Here is a 23093-nt window from a genome sequence, read left to right as displayed (position 1 = left end):
GAGTCCAGGGGAGGAAAGGCTGGTGGAAATGATGAATCTCCGTTGTAAAAGTAATGAGGAGGAGAGTTGTGTCCCAGGGGACGGAGGATGAAAATATAGTTAGGCTTCTGTCAAGCAAAGTGTAAACCTATCATCTCTGCAGATATATCACCACGGGTCTTTGAGTTTGATTTACAGCCTGATTTTCAAGCCTATTAAAAACACTTCAGTCAGTTGAATTCACACATTTTGTTGCCAGATGTACCAGGGACACACATTAGAGGTGTGCCTACTGACTTTTAATGTGATTTTTTTCTTTATGTGCATCTTTTAACCTTTATGGGAACTCTATGTGTGTTCCCCTCTCAGTATTCCCTAAATATCTTGAATGCATGGGTCAAAACATTTGCATTACATATTATACATAACATAAATAATGTACTTTTTATATACTTTTAAAAGACAAACCAAAGTTGTAAGATAAAGCTGTCATTGCAGAGTGCAGAGCGATGTAAAGTTTGAGTTACAGGGTGTCCTCGGTGCTCTGGGATGTGATGGTGGTAAAGAAATTCATGTGCAACAACGTGAGGGAGGGGGNGGGGGGGGGGGGGGGGGGGGACAATAAGCTCATGCTCGAGTCAGAGCAGGAGGGAGGATTTTTGGCTAAAGAGAAGGGTGTGTGTGGGTGAGAACAGGACGTAATGGTATGGAAAAGACAGTGAGTGGGTGGGTACGGGTGTGTGTTGGTATAAAAGCTCCCTCTCTCACTCACACTCCCATATCTCCTGTGTATTTTTTGGGGGGTGTGTGTGTGCGTGTGTGTTTTTTCAAAAGGCAAGAGGAGTGTGTGTGTGTTTGTGCCCTTGCAGTACAGAGGACTGATAACTCCCCAGGATGCATCAGCTGCTTGTGGTGACCTCGGTGCTGGTGGCACTCTGCTCTCTAGGGAGTGTGGATTCTTCGGCGTATGACAAGATAGTCACCCACAGCCGCATACGGGCCAGGAAGGAAGGGTAAGGAGATGGGATGTGGGGGAGGGATTGAGGTAGGGATGGGGGATAGACAGACTGTGTGAGGGAAGAGAGGTGATACATGCCAAACTCGAAGACCAGTGTAGCAGATTTTTTATTTTTTTTTTTAAATGTAGCAGATGACTTGTGATTTTCACAATCCTGATCGACTTGTTTGCAGACGTGGGAACAAATTGCATGATTAGTAACAAGCGGGCAGATGTGCAACCATATGCTGTGCGTGTCAGATTTTGTGTTTGTCCAGCATTCCAAGGTGGTTTTAATCACAGAGAGCGCTGAATCATGATTTGAGAAACAGGTCAGCCACATTGATGAAAATATTGACTCAAGCCATAATGGAAAATTCAATATTGTCTCTCACATTCATTCACTCCTCTGCTGTAAATAATGTGCCCAATTTGCTGTTTGACATTGATTTAGAGTTTGGATTTTTCTATTTAAGTTAAAGGAGGTCATCTTTTTAAAGTTGCTTTCTGAAATGTAGTTGTATGAAGAAGATTAGACAAATTAAGGGATCAAAGTACAAACTTTAAATTACAGGTCTTAAAACAGTTAATATTCATTCCCAGCATTTATAAATTCCATTTTTCTCATCACATTGTCCTTCCTTCTTCACCTTACCTCTCTCACTCTCATACACTCCCACATCCCGCCTCACCTTCTCACTTTTTTGTCACTCCCTCATCATCCCCCTCCCCCTCCCCTGTCTTACAGACCCAATGTGTGCGCTCTGCAGCAGGTCTCTGGGACTAAAAAGAAGTACTTCAGCACATGTAGGAACTGGTACAAAGGCTCCATCTGTGGCAAGAAGACGTAAGTCTTAACCAACGGCTTGAATGGATCCAATTTATATATTTATTTATATCTTTTAATATTCTTGTTTGCACAGAACACAAATGACCTCACCCAAAGTTCAAACCACTCCCAGCTTGCACACACCCTGCACACAGACAGACAGGAGTCATTTTTTAACCTGTTAGACGTTTTGGTATATGTGGGTGTCACCCCTGCACTAACCTCCCCACCTGTTACCTCACACTCTCTTAATTATACTTTTAACAGCTGAGGCCAGCTCTGTATGAGCCCAGTTTTCGGAACCCTCAGGCTCTTTCTGTCTTAACACGTAGCGTTCTCACTTTCTCCTCTGATCCTTTGCAAAAACAGCATTCGTGATCATGATGATGACTGACTACTTAAATTTCAAACATTTTTGAGATGCATTTTAAGGACTTTGTGGGAATTCTTAAACATGGAAAGAGAGACAGTGAAATCGACGACAGCATATCATTCTTATTTTCCATAGCTTTAGCTCAACATGCATACATGTGTTTCCCTTCACAAGTGGATTTCACACACCATGTCTGACACATAGAGCCTTGTACAGTACAGCTATCTGTCTTTGTCCTCATGCACCCCTCCACTCCTCTCGAGTCTGGGCATGCTGTGCAGCCTGCAGGCCAGAGGTTTGCTCCGTTGTGTACATTTTGATGGTGTAAACGCAGCTCAACGGTGACTGACAGTAGAGTTAATTGACTTCCCCTCTGACACGTTTCAGGTGCTCACAAAAAATGTGGCTATATATTTATGTTTTAGCGTTTTTGTGTGCAGTTTGGATGAAACAGAGGATATACTGCAGCTCCTGTTTCACCAACTTTTCTTGGCATGGGTAGTGTGTACTTGATTTGTACTGTGCGTGTGTGTTCATGTGTGTATGTGCTCTTCATACAGAGTTTTAGAATTAAGGTATTCTTCATTTTTCTGTAAAGCAGGACTGACAGCTGCTTCTAAATTAAATATTTAATGCTGTTTGAAAACACCAAATATGGAGATACAGTACCAGTCAAAAGTTTGGACACACTTTCCCATTTACTTGAATGGAAAAGTGTGTCCAAACTTTTGACTGGTACTGTATTAACAAGACTAAATTTTTGCAGCAAAAGAACAGATCACATTAATGGTTTTAGATGTCTGACCTTCTGCAGGACATATTATATCAAAGGGCATGTTGTTGAAGGATTTAAGTTAGTGTAATATTTTCTCGTGACATGATGTGCTGACTGAGTAGATATTAGAGTAAAGGATATATGAAAATATGAAATTTAATTACTGATGTGTCGATGGAGTGTAAGGCTCGGCTGGAGCTGCACACACATGCCCATACAAGAACACACGTGGACGCGTACACAAACCTCCTTTTAGTCATGCAATCAGCTGTAACACCTGCTGCTGTTTGAGGATAAGCCTGGAAATAAGATGGTGGGAAAGAGAATGGATAAAAGAGTGACCGAGTCCAGGAGTGAGTGAGTCAGTTTTTCCCAACACGATACAACAATAGACTCTACTGAAATAATATGACATGGAACCACCCAGAAAAAAAAGTCTAGATTATATAATACGAGGGTAGATAACAGGAAGGTAATGAGGGTTTACCAAACACATTTAATGGTTATGGTCTGTCCTTTGTGTAGGGTGCTTAAAGCAAGTTTAAAGAAGTGTATTAAGTTGAAATAAAACAGAACTTAGGTCAAGATTTTAGTCATCTTAAAGATGTAATGAAACACACACAAACAGTGATTATATTTATTTTTTTTAATCATGTTAAATGTTTTTATTATCTCATTTTTATTTAACTTTTTTTATCAAGAATATTCCCAGTGAGATTTAAAATGTCATTTACATGGGAGTCCAGCAGTATTAAAAGTTCCACATAAAAGAGTAAACAATAGACTTTGAAAAAAGGGAAAAAAAGCAACAAAAAAAAAATTAAATAAATCCCACAGTGAGACATTGTTCAGCAGCAGTGGAGGAAATCCATGCAGCTGTGATTTTGTCTGAGTTGGATTTGGTGTTGATGAGAGATTAGTAAAGGCTGTTTGAGTCTACGGTATGGCTGTTTGGATGCTCTGGTTTACATTGCAAGCTGCTGGTTTGCGAATAAGCTAGTGCTTAAACAAGTCTTGAGGGTGCAGCAAGTAATACCTGCACTAAACCTCTTAGAAACCACAACTGCAAAGAGCAAATTATGTTGGTGTGAATTCAAGCTGCACTGTGTTCTTCTAATTCTCTAAGCTGGAGGTAAATGATACCATGGGGATTTCCTAATACCTTCATTTCCACAAAGAGCTCTCGAGGTGCGCTGCTGGAGGTTCAGGTGGAAGCGATTTTCTTCAAAGCGATGTGCTGTAGGTGACGACACAACATGCAGGGAGCAGAGAATAAGTGCTTTGAATTTGTACTTAAACCATAATAATGTTGGAGAACTGGTCCATTACCATGTATTTAAAGAAAGGGAAAACATTGGCACAGTATTCAGGAAGCCGCTGGCACCAAAGGAAAAAACAACTTGATGAGGACACAGGAGACACTGTTGATTAATAATTACATAACAGGAAAAAACTGCAATGTTTGTATCTGATGCCAGACAACCCCACCTCGTGTTTCTGTGTGCGTACAGTATTGGTGTGCGTGTGTGTGTGTGTTCATGCCCCGTGTTTGCACATCTGCTCATCTGGAAGCCACATTGAGGTGGTTCGTGCAGTGACACTGCCAGAGGCCTGGTTTGCAACGCGCTGGCTGGTTCTGTCTCTGCTCTATGCTGCATCCATTATCCTGCCAGAGTGCAGCCGGGGAGAGATGACTTCATACCTTCCTGACAGCCAGCTGTGCGTGGACATTTATGTATTTTACATTATAACAATTAGTGTCAGCGCATAGAATGATTGGAATATAAGCGACACGGCTGTGTGCACAAAAATAGCAGAATTCACAGCGTTCAGTAATATCGCACACATTTCCATAAACACACAAATGCTGGTTTGAGTGGATTAGAGCGGTTTGCCAAAACGTGTGAGTCATGTTAGGGAGTAGAAGGGAGAAAGTGAGTGATGTTGCTTTGCTCTGTGTGTGTCAGGGTTTGATGTGGTCATGAAGGGAGTGATTTGCTCTTGGGTAATATATCACTACTGTTCGTTTCTGAACGGAAAGCAAACAGTTACTTGTTTTGGACATAAACCTTGTAGAGAAAGCACAGCGTTCATATAGAAACATGGAATTTTGGTGGGAAAACAGAAAGCAGGAAACCTTAAAACTCAGCCTCAAACCTCTTAAAGAAAATCTCTTATGCAAACACATCAAAAGTTCCAACTGGAACGCGTGAAGTCCTTTGAGTTAAACCCCAGTTAAACTTATTCCAGCATGCAGGAACTCCATGGCTTTTTCTCTGGAGAATCATTGTTGAGCATCCAATGTTGACTCACCGCTAGTTTGTTTGCATCTTGGAAGATGTGTGTTAGCTTGGGATGAGTCCCAATCAAACGTCTTGAACGTTTGATTACCGTCTATAATTCATTTTCAGTAAAAACCTAATTTATTCCTCCATTAAACCCAAATTTGACAGACCGCTCACTTGTGGCTCACACTGTCAGTCGTGCCACACCTCATTCTGTCATTTTTAATGTTGCAATAAAGTGCAACTTGATTTCCTGTAAACCATATGACTGATTGAGGAGCAGGTCAGCTGCACAGCTCCTCCGCTGTGCGTAGTGTTTGCAGGTCCTTCCAGCTTCCTGCCAGACAGGATGTTTCTACTTCTTTGCACTCTGTTTTCACAAATGTTCATAAGCTGCTCCTTCCGCCCCAAAATCTGAATCTATCACAAGAAGTTGACTGTATATCTTGTTTTTCTTGGAGGCGTCTTTGGGAATTAGATTAATGGCCAGGAGAAAGTGCAGGGGGGCAGCAGACACCCCTGTCTGGTTTTCATGTTAACATACTTACAGTAGATGAATATAAAATATATACAGTGTGCAAAGCTTGGATATTCTCAGGAATGCGGTAGCTCTGAGTTTCCGTTACATTTCTGAGACTATGCTTTTTGATTTGACTGCATGAGATATTGGAAATGATGTTAGTTGGCTCACTTGAAGCTAGAGTCTCAAGCTAGTCTTTCTTTCTGAGTCTAGTCCAGCTTTTTCAACTCTGTGATTGGCCTGCTGGGAGTTGTGCGCTCTCTGCCAGTTTTTCTTGTGGAAGTGTTAAACGAACCACTTTCATGTTAATGGTGTTTTTCTTGTCTTTTTTTTATTCTCCTTGACTTGCTTGCTTTTTTGGATGGTGTTTCACACCATCCTCTGCGCTGACTTTTCAGTGTGCTTTGCCCAATTATGGATTTGTTATTCGGTGAGTAAGATCGGCTCTTTGTGCAGCCGTGCTCTCCTGTCTCAAATGTCCCCACCGTTCTCAATCCAAAGCGCTTGTCATTCTCTCCTAAAACGGCTCCAGAGGTTGTTTTTCTTCCTCTTGAATGTCAATCCTGCTTTGCTGATCTGGCAAGCTTTTGTTTTCTCAACGTGCATTACATTCACATTGCATCTTGCTTGGTTTTCTTTTTGTTTTTGATGTTGCAAAAAATCTTTGTAATGTACAGCTCTCTGGCTGTTGTCCTCCATCACCATATATTTGTGCTTTTTCTTGGAAGCATGGTCCTATATGAATGCTGTCCTGGGTACATCAAGCTGGAGGGCATGAGAGGATGCCCTGCAGGTAGGTGGCTCCCACCACAGCCCCACTCTGGTCTTCTTTTCGGATCATTTCAAACTGCTTTTCATTCATCTATCTCTGAGTAATTCCTCTGCTTCCCCACCAGTGGCTCCAATCGACCATGTCTATGGTACACTGGGGCTCGTAAAGGCCACGACCACACAGCAATACGCTGACATATCCCAGCTGAGAGAGGAAATTGAAGGCAAAGGCTCCTTCACCATGTTTGCACCTAGCAATGAAGCTTGGGAGATGCTGGACCCAGTATGTAGACTTTTTTAACTTTTCTCAGGGAATGCAAATAAGTACATAATTACTCACGTGTGCTGCCCTTTAACTAATGTTGTGATTTCCCCAGACTGTACGGTCCGCACTGATAAGCAACGTGAACATCGAGCTGTACAATGCTCTTCACTACCACATGGTGAACCGCCGTCTTTTGACCAAAGACTTGAAGAACGATATGTCTCTCGTTTCCATGTATAATGACCTGGGGCTCTACATCAACCACTACTCAAATGGGGTCAGTTTATGCACACTGACATGCACAAGATCACGTCATTACATGATTGATTTATGTCTGAAGGACCCAATAATAGTCTTGGCTAATATAACATTTCCTCTCTGTGAAGATTGTGACAGTGAACTGTGCCAGGATCATCTATGGTAATCAGGTGGCCACAAATGGTGTGGTGCATGTCATTGATCGGGTCATCAGCAGCGTGGGCAACAACATCAAGGAAGTCCTGGATGTCACAGATGAGCTCTCCATCTTCAGAGTATGTAAAAATAAAGAGCACTTGAAGCTGAGAAGGCAACATAATAATTCACTAGTGTGCTTAAAGTGGGTTTGATTCAAATGCTGTATCAGTAGGAAACACAATGCTGCTAGCCAAATCTTTGACCCTGTCTCGTGTCTTTCAATATGACAAAATGTTACATGCGACTCTGTCTTATTACCCAGGGTGCTGTGTTGGCTGCTGGTATGATGGACATGCTGGACCAGCCTGGCTCCTATACTCTGTTTGCTCCCACTAATGAAGCCTTTGACAGATTGAGCCCGGGCTACCTGGAACGCATCATGGAAGACCAAGATGTTATTTCAGGTACATGGTTACATGTGATACACTAATAATGACATAAACTAAGATACAATGTTTTATTTGATTTTGGTGTGAAAGGGTTTAGAGCACTTAAAAATGTCACTCTTGGATCGAATGCTATGAAATTCAGTGCAGACCGTCATGGTCCCCAGAGGATTATACCTACTGGTGATTCCCTTGCTCCCCTAGCGCCAGCAGCAGATCAAAGTTTTCACTTATCCAGTCAAATATCTCAACATCAACCAGATGGATTTTGTACAGACACTCACAGATTTTGGGGGTTACGTAGGGGACGCGTCCCCTTCAATATTTAAAACATGCATTTGCATATTTTGACAAAACTAAAAACATTAACACCATAAATAAATGCAGTAAAGCCAAAAAAGTGGTGCATAAAATTCATCAGAACAGAGGAAATGAATGTTTGATGCTCAAAATTTTCATTCATGGTTCCCAGATGATGTAGCCTAATGAGTTTGGGGATCCCCTACTGCCAATGTACGGTTTGATTTTAAGTGAAATGTCTCAACAACTATTGGATAATTACCATGAAATTTAGTGCAGACATTATGTTCCATTCAGCCTGAATTGTATTCACTTTGGAGATCCCGTGAATTTCCATATAGCGCCATCATCAGGTTAAAATTTGTCCAATACTTTGGTTTATGGCTAAATACTTGAAAAACTAATGATATTCCCATCAGCCTCAGCTGCTAAAAAGCTAATTATAGCATGCTAACATGCTTAACCATGATAGCAGTCATGGTAAACATTATACTTACATGTTAGCATTGTCATTATGGGGAACTGCCCATTGGTCCGACAGCCCATTGGTCCGACATCCCATTGTTCCAACCATATTAAACTCATTGTTCCGAAGTCCGTTCCGAAATCATCATGGTGCCCTGTGGTTAAGGTCTGGTTAGGTTTAGGCACAAAAACCACTTGGTTAGGGTCAGGAAAAGATCATGGTGTGGGTTAAAATGAAAAAGAAAGTGACAAACACATAAGCCGTGAGCCTGCTTCGCCTCAAGCCTTTCCCAGCTGACCCAGAGCCGGTCACAGCGCACCATCAAGGTAGAAATACGCCCGCCGGGAGCCATTCAGCACCGCGGACCATCGGACTAATGGGATGTCGGCCAATGGGCTGTCGGACCAATGACATGGACCCGTCATTATGAACATTCTTGCCTGCTAACTTTAGCATTTAGCTCAAAGCACCACTTTGCCTGAGTACAGTATCACAGAGCCACTAGCATGGCTGTACACTCCTATTGTGGTTGGTGTTTTGATCACTTAGCATCTCACATTTATTTGACCTCAAGGGAACTTAAATCATGGAGACATGTTAGTGTCAAATTAAAACCAAACTACTGAAACCATCTTCCAAACCCATTCTGCAGATCCCTGCCAAGTCTAAACTTAGATACACATCAAATTCTCAGGAGTGAAGGAGTAGACCCACACTCAAAAACCACACAATGATAGCAGGAAACTCATGTCTCCACAGTGGCAGCTTATCTGCGTGTTTACTGAGTCACTGGCATGCCAGGATGGTCTTTAGTTTGAAGCCTGTTTGCGGTGTCTTCAGTGACTGGATCCCTCTGCGGACAGAGTATAACCTCAGATAAATTCTCAGACACTTGGCAAACAGGCTTTGCTGACCAACCATGTTAGAACAGCCTCCAAAGCAAAGATGATATGGAGCCTTGTGCCTTGTTTCTACAAGGGAAGGTTTGGGTCGAAGAGTAGTTTGGCCTGCAGAGCGACACTGATTGCGTTTGAATTTGTGTGGGTTTGGAAGGAGGTTTTATGTTGTCATTGCTTTTGCGGGCCAGTTTTGCTTGCTTGGTTTCACAGTTGGACTCAGTCGGAGGTGTAATCCCATATCTAAATGTTAACAGAAGCGGCTAAATATTTCGAAAAGCACTGCAAGAATGTGTGTGTCTCCATGTGCATGTGAATAATTGACTGTAAACCTTGGATTGCATCTATAATTGTAAACCTTGGACCGTGGAACCAGGTTACAATAATAACTCCAGGAAATTCACAAAGTCTATGAAATGTGCAATCTGAGCAGCAACCTTTTCTGTTAGTCACCCTCTATATCTCTCACACTCTGACCCACCTACTCAGCCCTGGTGAAGTACCACCTGTTGAAGAGTGTCCAGTGTTCTGAAGCAATCATGGCAGGGTCGGTGTACGAGACTGCAGAGGGCAACACCATAGAGATCGGCTGTGATGGCGACAGTTTGACGGTCAACGGAATCAAGATGGTGCTGAAGAAGGACATTGTCACCAGCAATGGCGTCATCCACTACATCGACCAGGTGCTCATCCCTGACTCAGGTAAGACACATCTTGAATCCACCTTCTCCCTTAGCAGATATTCACATTTGGTTAGTGATCTCCAACATGTCATTTTCATGTGATTCATACCAGCCAAAGAAGGGATTGAGCTAATGGGAGAGTCTCAGAGCACCTTCGGCGACATGGTGTCCGAACTGGGCTTAGCCGCTGCCTTGGGTCCAAAGATAGAGTACACACTGCTTGCTCCTGTCAACACCGCCTTCACTGGTAAGTTGATCTCAGAACAACTCTAATGGACAGCAGACTGGCATAATGGTTTAGGGCACTGGTTCCCGACCTGCGGAGGAAAACTAAATGATTTTCTTAAAACAACAAAGAGGTAGTCGAACAATGGCAGCCAGAGAATCACAGCCTATTTAAAGTACGTAAAAATACAATGAACACTCAATTCTGATGCAATATTCAGAGGAAATTATTTGCTTAAAATTAATCCAAATTGCTCGTTTTACACAAACTTCCAGGAGTTATCGTATTCACTATTTGGGTTAATTGCATCGTTTTCTGTAGTTATTGTTATACATTGACTATAAGATGAAATATTATAAAGTATGTCACTAAGTCAGGGGTTGTCAGTTCACTCAATGATGGATTAATTTTAAGGCGCTTCATGGCCTGGCTCCAGATTACATTTCAGACCTGTTAGTCCCTCTGCGTAGTTTGAGTAGTTTGAGATCCTCAGGCAGAGGTCCTCTACTTGTTCCAGAGTACAGACTGAAGACCAAAGGGGACAGAACTTCTGCAATGAGGGCCCCGAGGCTCTGGAATGACCTGCCCGGGGATATAAGGCTGTCTGAGTCACTGGCTTTGTTGAAGTCTCTCGTAAAAACGTGCTTCTATCAGAAAGCATACCCTGACTTTATCTGAGCTGTCTGTCATTTTTATTGCTATCTATCTTATTGATTTTATTTCCCATTTATTATCTTGATTTTAGTTTTGGACTTCCTTATTTTATCTCTTACTTTGGTGACATTTTACAACATGTTATTTGCATGAATGAAGTTTATTATTACTATTATTAAAAGGGGTCTCCGAAGGAAAAAGATTGGGAACCACTCGTTTAGAGAGTTGACCTTGAGCAAGGTCAGTTATTTGTTGTCTTTCACAGATCAAAAACAACTCGGTATATACTTTTCACTATAGGACTTTTTAAGGCACATACAAAAGGACATGTTTTATGAGGTCTGGCATCAAATATTTCCCTTGTCATTTTACATCTGCGTCTTTCCTCTGTTTCTGTCAGACGAGCTGAAAACAACAGAGGAGAACCTGCTAAAAATCATTTTGCAAAACCACATCTTGAAGCTGAAAGTGACACTGGGCGAGCTCTACAATGGACAGCTGCTGGAAACACTGGCTGGCAAACTGCTCCGAGTCTTCATTTATCGCACTGTGAGAACTAAGTGTGTGTGTGTGTGTTTGTGTGTGTGTATTGGAGAGTCAAACTGAGACGGGGAGGAACAGACAAATAAGAAGTGATGGAAAGACAATGGAGAACGTCGGCTCCCTCACTGGAAATCTGAAAGCCATTACTGGGCCTCTTCTCAAGTGTTAACATGATTTTGCTGTCTTTCAACTGTAAGCAAATGCAGTAAAGCAGCTAATTAGTCCAGGTCTTGGCAGATGAAGTGTGTTTCTGCTCTGGTGGTTCAGATATCAGAAACAGCTGGATTTCATTTCCTCACAGAGACTTTTTGTATTCTTCTCTTTGATTAATTGCAATTAAACAGGACAGTGCGACTGTCTCCTTTCCCTCAGCTAAATAGTTACCAGACTTGTACAGTGACTTTTCGACCTGTAACCCTGCTCTTTGAATGTTTTTCCTTTGTCAGGCTGTTTGCATAGAAAACGCATGTATGCTGCGTGGCAGTAAAGAGGGAAGCAAAAGCGCCCTCCATGTTATGAGGTCCGTCATCACACCCGCCGAGAAAACGATCTATGAGCTCCTGATTGCTGATGGACGATTCAAGTAAGAATATTACGTTATTGATTTTTTGCTGTACTTGTTTTTATAATCATTATTAATCAGTCTTTAAAATATTTGCCTATAATGCCTTACCACACACATTTCACATTTTCTGGCTCTATGACCGATACTGGCACCAGTAGAGGCTAGTGATGGACAACTGTGGTAGCAGATGTGTGAATCAGTGGGACCACACAACTGCACAAGTCTCACACAAATCCCAACAAAAACTCCATCATATCATATTCCCCCCAACCATAATCCTCCCGTCTAAAATGAGCAACGCCAACAAACCGCCGTTTTTTGGTCCAAATGCGACATATAATCTGGTCTCCTCACAGCACGGAGCTCACAGGGCCACTATAGCCAGAAAGTCTTGACTGGCTCGAGTTTGTGCAGTCTGAAACGAAGCAGTTAACCATGATGGAAAAGTGGATTTGACAGAACTGGCTCAAAATGTCTACTTTTTATTATATATTTTTTTATTTCTGCCTTTGTGGATTGTAAAACATCACAGTTATTATTTCCATGAACCCAAAAGTGTAAAAATTCCACCTGCCCATTGCTCTCCAGTTAAGGCTTCATTGCACTCCTACAGTACAGCGCTGTACTATATGTGGATTATGTCAATGTCTTCCTTTCTTTGTTTTATGTTTTTCATAAATGTAGGATTTTCCTGTCGCTGATGGAGACAGCAGGTTTGACTGATCTGCTGAGGCAGGAAGGCTCCTACACCATCTTTGCACCAACTGACGACGCCTTTGATGGTCTCAGTAAAGAAGACCTTGCCCTGCTCAAGAGTGAGTTCTCACTGAAATCAACGCACATCCTTGCTGTCAAGTTAGTTTGCTGTGATTGAAAGTTAAACGCTCTCCTGTTCAGTATGTAAATCATGTTTGCCTTGTGTTGTCATTGACAGGTGATCTGAATGCTTTGAGGGTCATTCTGCTGTACCACTTCAGTAACGGCATCTTCATCAATGGAGGATTAGAGGGAGGAGTCACTAATCTGCTCAAAACCCTCCAGGGCAACAACCTGCAAGTTATAGCTGTAAGTACAATCAGCTGACATTCTAGTGTTAATTTGTGGCCTGATAATCAATGAGGCAGGGCTGATTTCCTGAATCTGTCATTGAACAATCAAACAGGGATAAAACCTTTGTAGGAAAAACACAGTTCAGCACCAACAGATGCATCAGAATATCAAATTTAACACATCAAGAATGTTGTTTTTGAGTAAGATGTGCAACCGTGATGATACCCCACACAAACAAACTCGTTGAGCAGCAGTTAGATTTCAGTTTTCACCAATCTTAGAAATGTAGGAAATTGAAGAAGAGAAAATATCCAAGGGTTGATTCTTTAAGAGCATATGTCTCAAAGCCTTCATCATGAGACTTAAACCCAATCTTTCACCACAGTCTCATTTAAACAATAGCATCAAAGACCCAGTGCTAATCTGTTACTTCAAGGCTGGATATCTCTGGAGCAGGGTCAGAAGTAATAAAACCTGGCTTCCTGTCATTTCCATCAACGCCCACTCTCGGTATTCCCCCACAACTCCCTACTCCATGATGTCCTCCACCTGCCATTTTTCTCTGTCAGCCCTGCCCTTGGTCATCGGTTTTCATTTTAACTTTTGTCATCATTTCACCCATTACCTCAATTTTGCCCTGCCTCTCTTCTATCACGCTGATCGGGTTATCAGCCAGGGTCTCGTATCAGGCCTACAGGACTTCCTTAATGGACACAGGAAAGCTTGTTTGAGATAATTCACCAAAAGAGGGGACAGTGATTCATTGAAGCATGTGGTTAGGCTTTTAAAAACTGGACTGACGTGGCTCAAGTCTGTGGGTGAAAGGGGAGAGAGGAGGCAGATGGGAAGGGTAACCTATCCCTTACTGACTCAGTCAGCATGTCCACCTTCAGTCACCTTTAATTGAAATTGCAGGATATTAATCATGAATGGAATTCCCAGACAGTACTTCCAGCAGTGGAGCCCACTGTCTGGGATTCCCATTAAGTCTCACCTGACTTCAAAACCTCTCATGTCAAACCATTTCAGAAGTCTCAGTATGATGATTTTTTAGACAGCAGTCGAAGTAGCTCACAAAATAAGTGTATATTGATACCCTTGGAAAATAAATCTACATACATTTTCTATTTTCTTCCCAGGTTAACAACTCTATTCATGTCAACTCTGTGAATGTGCCAGACAGTGACCTGATGGCAACAAACGGTGTTGTCCACGTGGTGAAGAACGTTCTCTATCCTGCGGGTGAGAAAAGCAGACATCATTATATATTCATGCAATGTCCACTCTGTGGTGGGATGCATTATGGTATTCTCATGATGTATATGACTTACAGACCTTCCTGTGGGCCGCGAGGACCTCCTGGTCCTCCTGAAGAAGCTGATTAGGTACATCCAGATTAAGGTAGAGTAAGAGAAAATACACATATGTCTGGATATGCATAGATCAATATTTTGTGTCTTATACCTTCTATTCTGTTATGTTTTTTTTAGTTTGTTTCTGGATTTTCTTATACTGAGATCCCACTTACCTTCATCAGTAAGTTTCTTTAGCAACATTGTCACTGCATTTCGCGTGGAAATTATTGCACCTGACGCAACTAAAAACTACTTGTGTTCCTTTACAGAGAAGATCATCACCACTACACACACCACTACACATTATATTGAATCAGGTAAGACCTATATTACTAACCACATGGTTAAAAGATTTTTAATCTATCATGGTCATACAATATAGTTATCATCAGTGGTGCTTTTAAAAGGCATGACTGCCTTTGGCACCGATTTATGTCCTTTGTTCAAAAATGACCATCTGTTCTCAAAGTGAAATCTGACCTGTGGCCAAATGCATATTACACGCATGTCATCGCTCCATTCAGGCCTCTGCGTGCTTCTCTTCTTTGTTCCTCTGATTATCCACTCTCGTTGTTGCTTAAGTCCACTTGGACCTCTTGGCATATTTAATCAGCTCCTTTAGGGATGAGGTAATTAGCCTGTCAAAGCATTACAGGGTCAGAGACCATAGAGGACTCTTGGATGATGTTCATTCACTTGGGCTCAGTCCACTGCACTTTCACACAGATGGGAGCAGGCCTTCATGTATTGGGTAACATAGAGGAGATGAAGTCCGATTCTTTAGCGATAATTAGCCACATTACGTGGACTGTAGAGCTTAAAGTCTGGAGCTACAGGGGATATCATTTTCAGGGGTTGCTATTTTATACTATAAACTTAAAGCAATACAAATGTTATACTTATATATGCTTTCTAATTTCTACTACTTTTTATCAGTTAACCTCCCTGAATTAAAAGAGTCATCTTGGTAAAGCAAATAAAAATATTCCTGATATCAATATACTGTGTATGAATAAGTTTAAATTAAAATGGCACTGATTTAAATTCCAAGAAGTTTTAGTTTTTAATCTACAGGACGACAGGAGAAATAAAACCTTTATGAATGATAAAAGTTAGTTCAGGCAGGACATGGTGTCAAGCTCAGCTCACATCCTGGCTACATCAGCTGATCTCAAGCAGCTGACTGATGGAAGGGAGTCGGCTGATTGATCACATACTTCTTATCCATGCAACCAATTGGCGATCTCATTCAGGGCGCCCTATCTAAACTGCTTTGGCCTGCCTACTGTTGCTGCTTCCTCTGCAAGCCGCTTTGCAACTGGCCTCCACCCCAGCTCCTCCTTTTCATGCTGTGTTTGACTTATCGATGTCATTTCTGTTTGTCATTGATGCTGCTCTGTTCTGTTTGTGGGGGGTCTTTGCTGCTGCTCTCCCTGCCTTAGGCTTTCCATGGAAGCGCATGGAAGGGCAGGGAGGTGTGCTCTCTCTGCCTCAAGCTTTCCTTGTTTGCATGTGGAAGGGCAGAGAGGTGTGCTCTCTCTGCCTTAAGGCTTTCCAAGTAGGCGCATGGAATATAACACTGCAAATGGAAATAAAGGTTTCTTAGACTAAAGTGTTCCTGACTGAACCACACAAGTGGTTGTTAAATCATGCAGAATACAAACCCTCACTTCCTACACACATGTGAACACACACAGTTATAAATTAAATCATTATATAATCTTTGCCGTTTAGATAAAAGTTGGAAACATCTATAATCCACATCATGTGCCCTTGTAGTAGTGCATTTCAAACTCACAAGGCAAAGCAGCCCCCGTTTGAAGCATTATTTACCTAAGCTCTTAATTACTTTGTTTGAAAGATAGACTTGAGTCTGGCTCCAATAACTGGACTAGACTACATGTCAAGGGACCTCAGGCTAAAGATTAGAAGGCCTCTGATACAAACACACATCTGTTAGCTTTCATCTCTTTATAACTCATACAAATCCTGTCACATTACAGAATTATCCATCACTCGGAAGCAGAAAATATTAAAGAAGTGAAATAAATGTTCCTGGCTCAAGTTTCTGTTGAAGCTGATTCAATGGAGGAGTTGCAGGGTTTACAGAGATATCTGACATCAGATGGGAATTCATTGACTGGAGAAAAATGTGTTATAGAATTATGTAAAATATCACATTTTCTTTTTTTGTTTCATTTTCTAAACAGTAGACAAGATTCTTTAAATAGCAAAACTTGTAAATGTTGTATTCAGTAGACGAATTGTTGGATGATTGATTGATTGATAGAAAATATTTAATTTTCTTCGCCCACAGTTTGGACTTGAGTGGGTATGTTTGCTTAAAATTCACTCCGTGCTTTCTCTTGTAGTGTTTCACATTGCCGTTTTTAATATTCACCACGGTCCTGGAACATAGGATCGTCGTTAACCAGTGCTATAAATCTGGGTCTGGGTTTAGATAGGACGGTGTAGGTGTGGACCTTGAGGATGGAGAGGTTAACAAGGGAGACGCCTTATGGTTGTTTTGCTAACACGAGAGATGGCATCCCCCTCCTTCCCCCTCAAATAGCCTGCTGGTTGTGTACAATATAAACATGTCTGTAAAGTGATGCTTCAAACCCAATGAATAGAGGAGAAATTAAATCTGTCCATCCAGAGCAGCCCGCTGGACCATGAAGCATAACAGCAGCAGTTATTAAAACCTCTCTTTTTTCAATGATGCAATCTAATACACTACACACATCAGCCTCAGCCTTTTTTCTGCATGCTTTGATAACTCCACATACTGCACCTCCAGGTTTGCCTGGGTGCAGACTTTTGAATCCGCCCACCCCACTGAGTTTGAGTTGACTGATGTGTCTTGCATCATGACATGAAACAGCAGTTTCTTGGTTAAAAGTAAAAAAACAATCAATGAGCACCATGGTGGGACTCAATTAGCCAATCAGTGCCACAGGCAGGACTAACACTGTTATCAAGCTGTTGTCAGATGGTGTGCTGTAACCAATGAGATGCAATAACAAAAGTGGTGAGTGCTATAGACAAGATAGATGCTGCTATCAAGACTGTTCTAAATCGACAAGTCTTGCCAATATCACCCGACATCCATAGACGAATTATGACACAGTGGGCCCCTGGGCCTGTTTCTCCCAACAGAGTTGAAGGGCCTATATCGATTGGTGTACTCTTTCTAACATCTAAAGTCCTACAGATAAACTGAGGGGATAGACACACTCCTTGATGGTTTCTTTCTTGTGGCACCTTTAAAGTAAATGTTTTGGCTACTCCTTAAATGTTTTCCTCTTAAAGGATTTCTTGGAGGGGTTCTGTTATTAACATAAATGACTAAGCCCTTTGACAGAGGCTCTGGCTCAGGGCCTCCCTGAGCCCTTTGGCCCCAGGGCCTGGGACTGGTAGGCCCATTCAGTAATACCCTCTCGCTGACATTGTAGTTTGTGTACCTTGATTGTTAACTTGCTCTGCTCCACTCTACTCTTAAGACCCCTGGCAAAACAGGTAGGTCAACATGGCTACACATCAGTGTGGACCTACGATTACGTTAGATTCAGGCAAATATGTTGTTTTCTTCTGATTGGTTTGGGAAAAGCGAGCCCCCTTCACCCACAGAAATGGATTACAGTGGACATGATGTCACACTGAACATGGAAATGCAGTGTAACGAGTTGACAATTCCGTCTGATATTAGGTGTGTTCCAGGTTCCTTCATTGCCCACAATAGAGAGAAGTTGCAAATGTTTATAACCTTTTTCATTCTTAAGGTATGCTCATGCTCCCTTTTTACAGACCCTGAAATAACAAAGGTGACCAGAGTCATTGAGGGCAAACCCACTATGACCCACGTTACCAGGGTCATCGAGGGGGATCCTACCTTTACCAAGGTTACAAGAGTCATCGAGACAGAACCAATTGTCACTAAGGTGGTCGTCGAGGGGGAGCCGGTAGTCACCAAGTTAACCAGAGTCATCGAGGGGGATCCTTCCGTCAAAAAAGTAACCAGAGTCATCGAGGGGGATCCTTCCATCAAAAAAGTAACCAGAGTCATTGAGGGAAAACCTACCATTACCAAGGTTACGAGAGTTATTGAAGGTAAGTTCCTGAAAAGTCATTCATATTATGAGTGCAAATGATAAGGTCGATGATCACAATCGGACTTCGCTAAAGTTCTGACAAAGATTTGATGATGCAACATGTTTTGTTTAATGCAGGTGACCTTGGTGCAGATGGACAGACAGGTCAGTTTCTCTAAACAAGTTTACCCCTCTGAAGAGCACGGTAGTCTAGAACTTTCATGCATCTTCTAACAGCTCTTTTAACAAATGCATCTGCGGTCCTGTTGACCATAGTTAACTGAGCATCATCATCTAATGTGAATTTCATTTCACATTACATTTCATGTTTCCTTGGATATCATCTAGTAAGTCACCAGACACATCATTATCATGGTGTGCACCATTTTAGCCTTGATGTAGATTGTTAAATGAATTTGGAAATCAAAACCATTTTTCAATTTGAGAGTGTTAGAGTACAAAAGCTATGCCACCCCTGTTTAACAATCATTTATCTTAAAGTCACAAGCATAGTGACTTGGTTGTTTTGACTACAGATGTTGGTTGCCAGCTTTTTATTTATCTTTGAGCCAAGCAGTTTGGCTTGCCACTGGTGGTTCAAAGACAAACCAAAAGCCAGTGTGGTTTACATTCTGCTCTGTTTTGGCTGGCTAAGCGCTAGGAGCCAAAGTTTCTGTTGCTGCCTGGGCCTCTCTTTTCAGTTTCTCAACTTCTTGATCAGCATTCAGTATTGGCTTGTAAAATTAAGCATCTACTCTACATCTGACCTGATTGAGACCATACAGATAATCTATTACATCAATCTGGTAGATATCTCTGGAGTCATTTCCATTATTAGCTAGTTGGCAGCCAACCAAAAGGACACGGTTACATCCCCTGAAGGCAAAGGCTTAAAACTAGTAGGAACTTTTAACATTGTCTTGTCTGCCATGGGCGTCAACGCCTTGAGTTGAAAAAACTTCAACTCAAAGGGGAGAGCACATGATGTCATTGGCACTTTTCCCATTGTCCCATTGGATGAATTGAGAGGCAGGCAATCTGTGGTGGCGACAACAATTTAGTGGTGGCTATTGCTGGATACCTTTGGTATGACCATACCAACCATAGTAACCATTATCTAAACAGAGAGCAGCCACACAAGGTAAAAAGAATGTTAGCTAGCAGCTAGTCAGTTGCCTCACTTCAAACCTTAATGTTAGAAAGTAGTTGAGGGTACAGTTTGTTTATATGTCTTGCAGCTCGCTCAACACAATGTTGAGCCTAACACAAACCTTGACCTGCATGCTACCTAAAATTTCTAATACCATTTACCGGCCATTTTCTGTTCAGGTTTATGCAAACTACAGTTGGTAGAGTCATAGTTCCAGGTATCCAGCAACAGCCACAACTAGCTTGCTGCTAAAAATCGCTCTGTGTGATCGGGGCCAGCTTCAACAAAAAAGACAGTGTGCTCCACCTCGCATTTTGCAAACTGCAAAACTCACACTGTCTGATTGGGGCCTATCCAGCTAAATCTAAAGGCTCACAGTTAACAGTATCATCAATCATGCAAGAATGTAACCCCCAGCATTTTAAAACATTCTGAGGAAAATCAGAAGATGATTGCACTGCTTCATTTTCTTACTCCAAGTCCTACCTACCCAGATTTTCATTCAGTCAGACATGAAGCAGGCCTGTGCCAGTGAATGTTTAATAGCTGGAGCAATTATGTTGCTTCCTGGCAGCTGCTGTAATGTTGGGGAGGAGAATCACATATCATCTGCAATAACATGCTGCAATAATGACGAGCCAGACATGGTGTACACAGAGAATGCTGCTGAACACTCGGCTCCTTAGGATTGCACAGTATATTATGATAAGCTTCAGCCAGCCACCATTCAAAACATCAAAAGCTCATTCTGGGTTATAATGTTTGTATAGGCTCAGTAATGATGCTATGGAAGAAATGAGGTTGATTTTCACAGTCAACCCTCCGGTTAGGCTCACATGACTACATGAAGATAAAGCCAAATTCTTCTGCTGCCCATGGTGCACCATGATTTGGATGTTTGTCCATCTCATCCATCATGTTACTCACTCTCTGTCTCATACAGCTGTGATGTGTATGTGTAAGCAGTGTGCAAATTATAATGTGCCATTTCAGACTGTCCAGCTCAGACTGCTGGGCCATCGGCTTGTGTGGGTGCAGGTGGGCTTTAAGCTGTTTTCACCTACAACTGCTTCACTGGTGTCTTGCAGCTTAGTTTGCAGGCTAAGAAAAATAATTTGCACATCTGCACACCTGTACTTCTCACCCTGTGAGTGTGTGTATGTGTTCATCAATACTGCACAACTGTGCTTGACTCTGTGTTGGCGGTGGCGGAGGAGGTGTTGTACGGGGTGTATGTACCTGTCAGTCTGTCCGTCTGTCAGTCAGTACAGTTGCTAAGTCGTTAAATGACTTTCAACACCCTTCTCCGCTGCCCGTCCGAAGGTGGAGCCAGATACACCACGGCGAACGAGCCTTATATCATTGAGGGTAGGGTCTCCTTACACAAACTCTTCATACCAAACAGGTTTCTTTATTGTTTGTGTCATTTCCTCCTTGAAATAATCGTGTTTATCTGCATTCATTCATATACAAAAAGTGGTTACTTCAAGGTAGGAAAAGAGAATGTGATGCATTTTTAAAACTAATGTAACACCGTACTTTGTATGTGAGAGACATATTGTTCTGTATTTGGATATAATGGTTTTGTTTTGAACGTTCAGGCCCAGACTTTTCTAAGATCACCACCATCCACGGCAACCCAAATCTGATCGACGAGGAATCAGAGAGAATTACCAAAATCATTAAAGGTGAATGCTCATAACTGCAGATATGCACAGATTTGTGTAGCACTTGCCTGTGTGTATGCTAAAATCCAGTGATTGACTGTGTCGTGTCTTTGTCTTACAGAGGGAGGTAAATTCGCTGCTGCCAGGAAAGCGCCAGGTAAGAGCATAGTTAGTCGATGACACATCTATCAACACCAATTTTGGATTCAGACGAGAAAGGCTTTGCCAAAAAACACAAAATCATTGCTGGAAAATATGCATAGCAAAAGTCAACTCTCTAACCGCAAATTGCCATTGTTGGATTTTCCTTTCACTCTTTTCAGTTTTTTCCTTTCCATTATCTACCTTTGAGTGCTTCCACCTATTCTTCACGTGTCTCATATCTTTCCACCCTGACATGTTTTCTTTTGTCTTTGTCTTCCGATCCCCTCCATTAACTCACCTTCCTCTTTTACAGCTGGCATGAGGAGGAGAACAAGGCTGGTCAGGCGTCACCACAAGCCAAGGCAGTGAATCCAACAGAGAGAAAACACCTTTGGGCTCACCGCAGAGACTGAATGCATCTCCAGAGCTCCTGGTCGAGCGCTGGAGGATTGAAAAACTGTGGATCAATAGGGAGAGATGAAACCAATCTAGCTATTTCTTTGCCCAAACCACCTGTAAGAATGATTGTTTACTATTCCATCTGGACCATACTGTATGTGATAGGCATGATGTGTAATAGCAATGAAATTAGAATACCCTTTATGTAAGTAATGTAAGTGTGCAGGGGAACTATGGACTTTTGCTGTGGGGTAGATGGTGTGTAAGGTGAGATTTATTCTACCACCAAGAGATGTTTTTAAAGGTTTGCTTTTTTAATTATGTCACTCTGTTAACGGATGGCTTGGGACGATTTTTGTATGCTTCATATGGTGCTCGCATTCTATACAATGGATGCATTTTAATGAATACGACAAGTGAAAACAGTGTTTTGCTACCATTAGATGCTGTACTGAACCTCTGTAAATTATCACATGGTGATTAAAATACACAAATAATTTTTATACAGTTTTCAGTAATTCTTTCCAGCTTCCATGACTGTTTTTACTCCACGAAAACAAAATGTTTCATGCTGTTGAATGTGAGCCTGATTGTGTATGTCCTTGTACAACCAGGCTTCACAATCATGTTTGTTTTTACCTCAGAGAAAAAGTGGTAAATAAAATCTGCATAGTGACTTCAGAATACTAGTTTCCTCTCATTTATGTCTCATGTCCAAACATAGATAATCTTCATTACAGTACCTTTTCATATTGTTACCTGCCTCAGTAATACTGAAATTGACATTAGGGCCAAAGAAAAAAAAAGAAGCCGCAGCACTGCATTTAAAAAAACCTATCTTTGTATTGTTTATCGCTGAAAGTGCTAACAACTTTTTTTTTTTTTTTTTTTTTTTGACAATTGAACCAAACGAAGAAAAACAAATGCATTATAAAAAATATACAGTATGTAACTAGAAAAGTGCACTCAGGGTGCAGATCTCCATCAGGCGGCTGCCCAAGTTGATCCAAGCCACTCCAGACAATTCTTCTAATTTTAGTAGACATGCTGCTGTGTGTTTCAGAAGCTCCCAGAAGCTAAGAAAACTTACATGCCTCGTCTACTTTTGATGGAGCCACAGGGCGAGATTGAGTTTTCCCGCTAACAGCCACTGCCTGTGACATATAGATACATTATAATTATCAGGATGAATATTATTTTCATTTACTAAAACATGGTCAGAAATCTTTGATTCATGTCAGTCATAACTGGACTTCAACAGTATTATC

General features: G+C 41.7%; 1 protein-coding gene across 2 annotated transcripts; it reads left to right on the top strand.

Annotated features, from left to right (window-relative positions):
* Positions 1 to 742: 742 nt before the first annotated feature.
* On the top strand, positions 743 to 22499 carry postna (periostin, osteoblast specific factor a). Of its 2 annotated transcripts, XM_050039941.1 has the most exons (23): positions 743 to 992; positions 1725 to 1823; positions 6487 to 6551; positions 6655 to 6812; positions 6907 to 7071; positions 7181 to 7327; positions 7513 to 7654; positions 9788 to 10000; positions 10094 to 10228; positions 11262 to 11410; positions 11851 to 11987; positions 12654 to 12784; positions 12904 to 13034; positions 14159 to 14261; positions 14353 to 14420; positions 14510 to 14555; positions 14644 to 14691; positions 18182 to 18484; positions 18604 to 18630; positions 20939 to 20983; positions 21217 to 21303; positions 21404 to 21439; positions 21740 to 22499. In XM_050039941.1, the coding sequence occupies exons 1-23, from the start codon at positions 874 to 876 to the stop codon at positions 21793 to 21795; spliced, it is 2610 nt and encodes an 869-aa protein (XP_049895898.1). In that variant the 5' UTR covers positions 743 to 873; the 3' UTR covers positions 21796 to 22499. The 2 variants fall into 2 exon arrangements, with proteins under 2 accessions (XP_049895898.1, XP_049895902.1); XM_050039945.1 differs by lacking the exon at positions 20939 to 20983.
* The last annotated feature ends 594 nt before the right edge of the window (positions 22500 to 23093 follow it).

This window comes from Epinephelus moara, chromosome 3, assembly GCF_006386435.1.
Source record: "Epinephelus moara isolate mb chromosome 3, YSFRI_EMoa_1.0, whole genome shotgun sequence".
In the NCBI taxonomy this organism is placed as follows: domain Eukaryota; kingdom Metazoa; phylum Chordata; class Actinopteri; order Perciformes; family Serranidae; genus Epinephelus; species Epinephelus moara.
The sequence above is the reverse complement of the archived record's forward strand: the minus strand, read 5'-3'. Positions and strand labels throughout refer to the sequence as shown.

Bases quoted from the DNA above. Each gene is read 5' to 3' on its own strand.
- postna (XM_050039941.1), top strand. From the start codon at position 874: ATGCATCAGCTGCTTGTGGTGACCTCGGTGCTGGTGGCACTCTGCTCT. The intron at 6,813-6,906 runs GTATGTAGACTT...TGATTTCCCCAG, and splicing joins CTTGGGAGATGCTGGACCCA to ACTGTACGGTCCGCACTGAT. The intron at 21,440-21,739 runs GTAAGAGCATAG...CCTCTTTTACAG, and splicing joins TGCTGCCAGGAAAGCGCCAG to CTGGCATGAGGAGGAGAACA.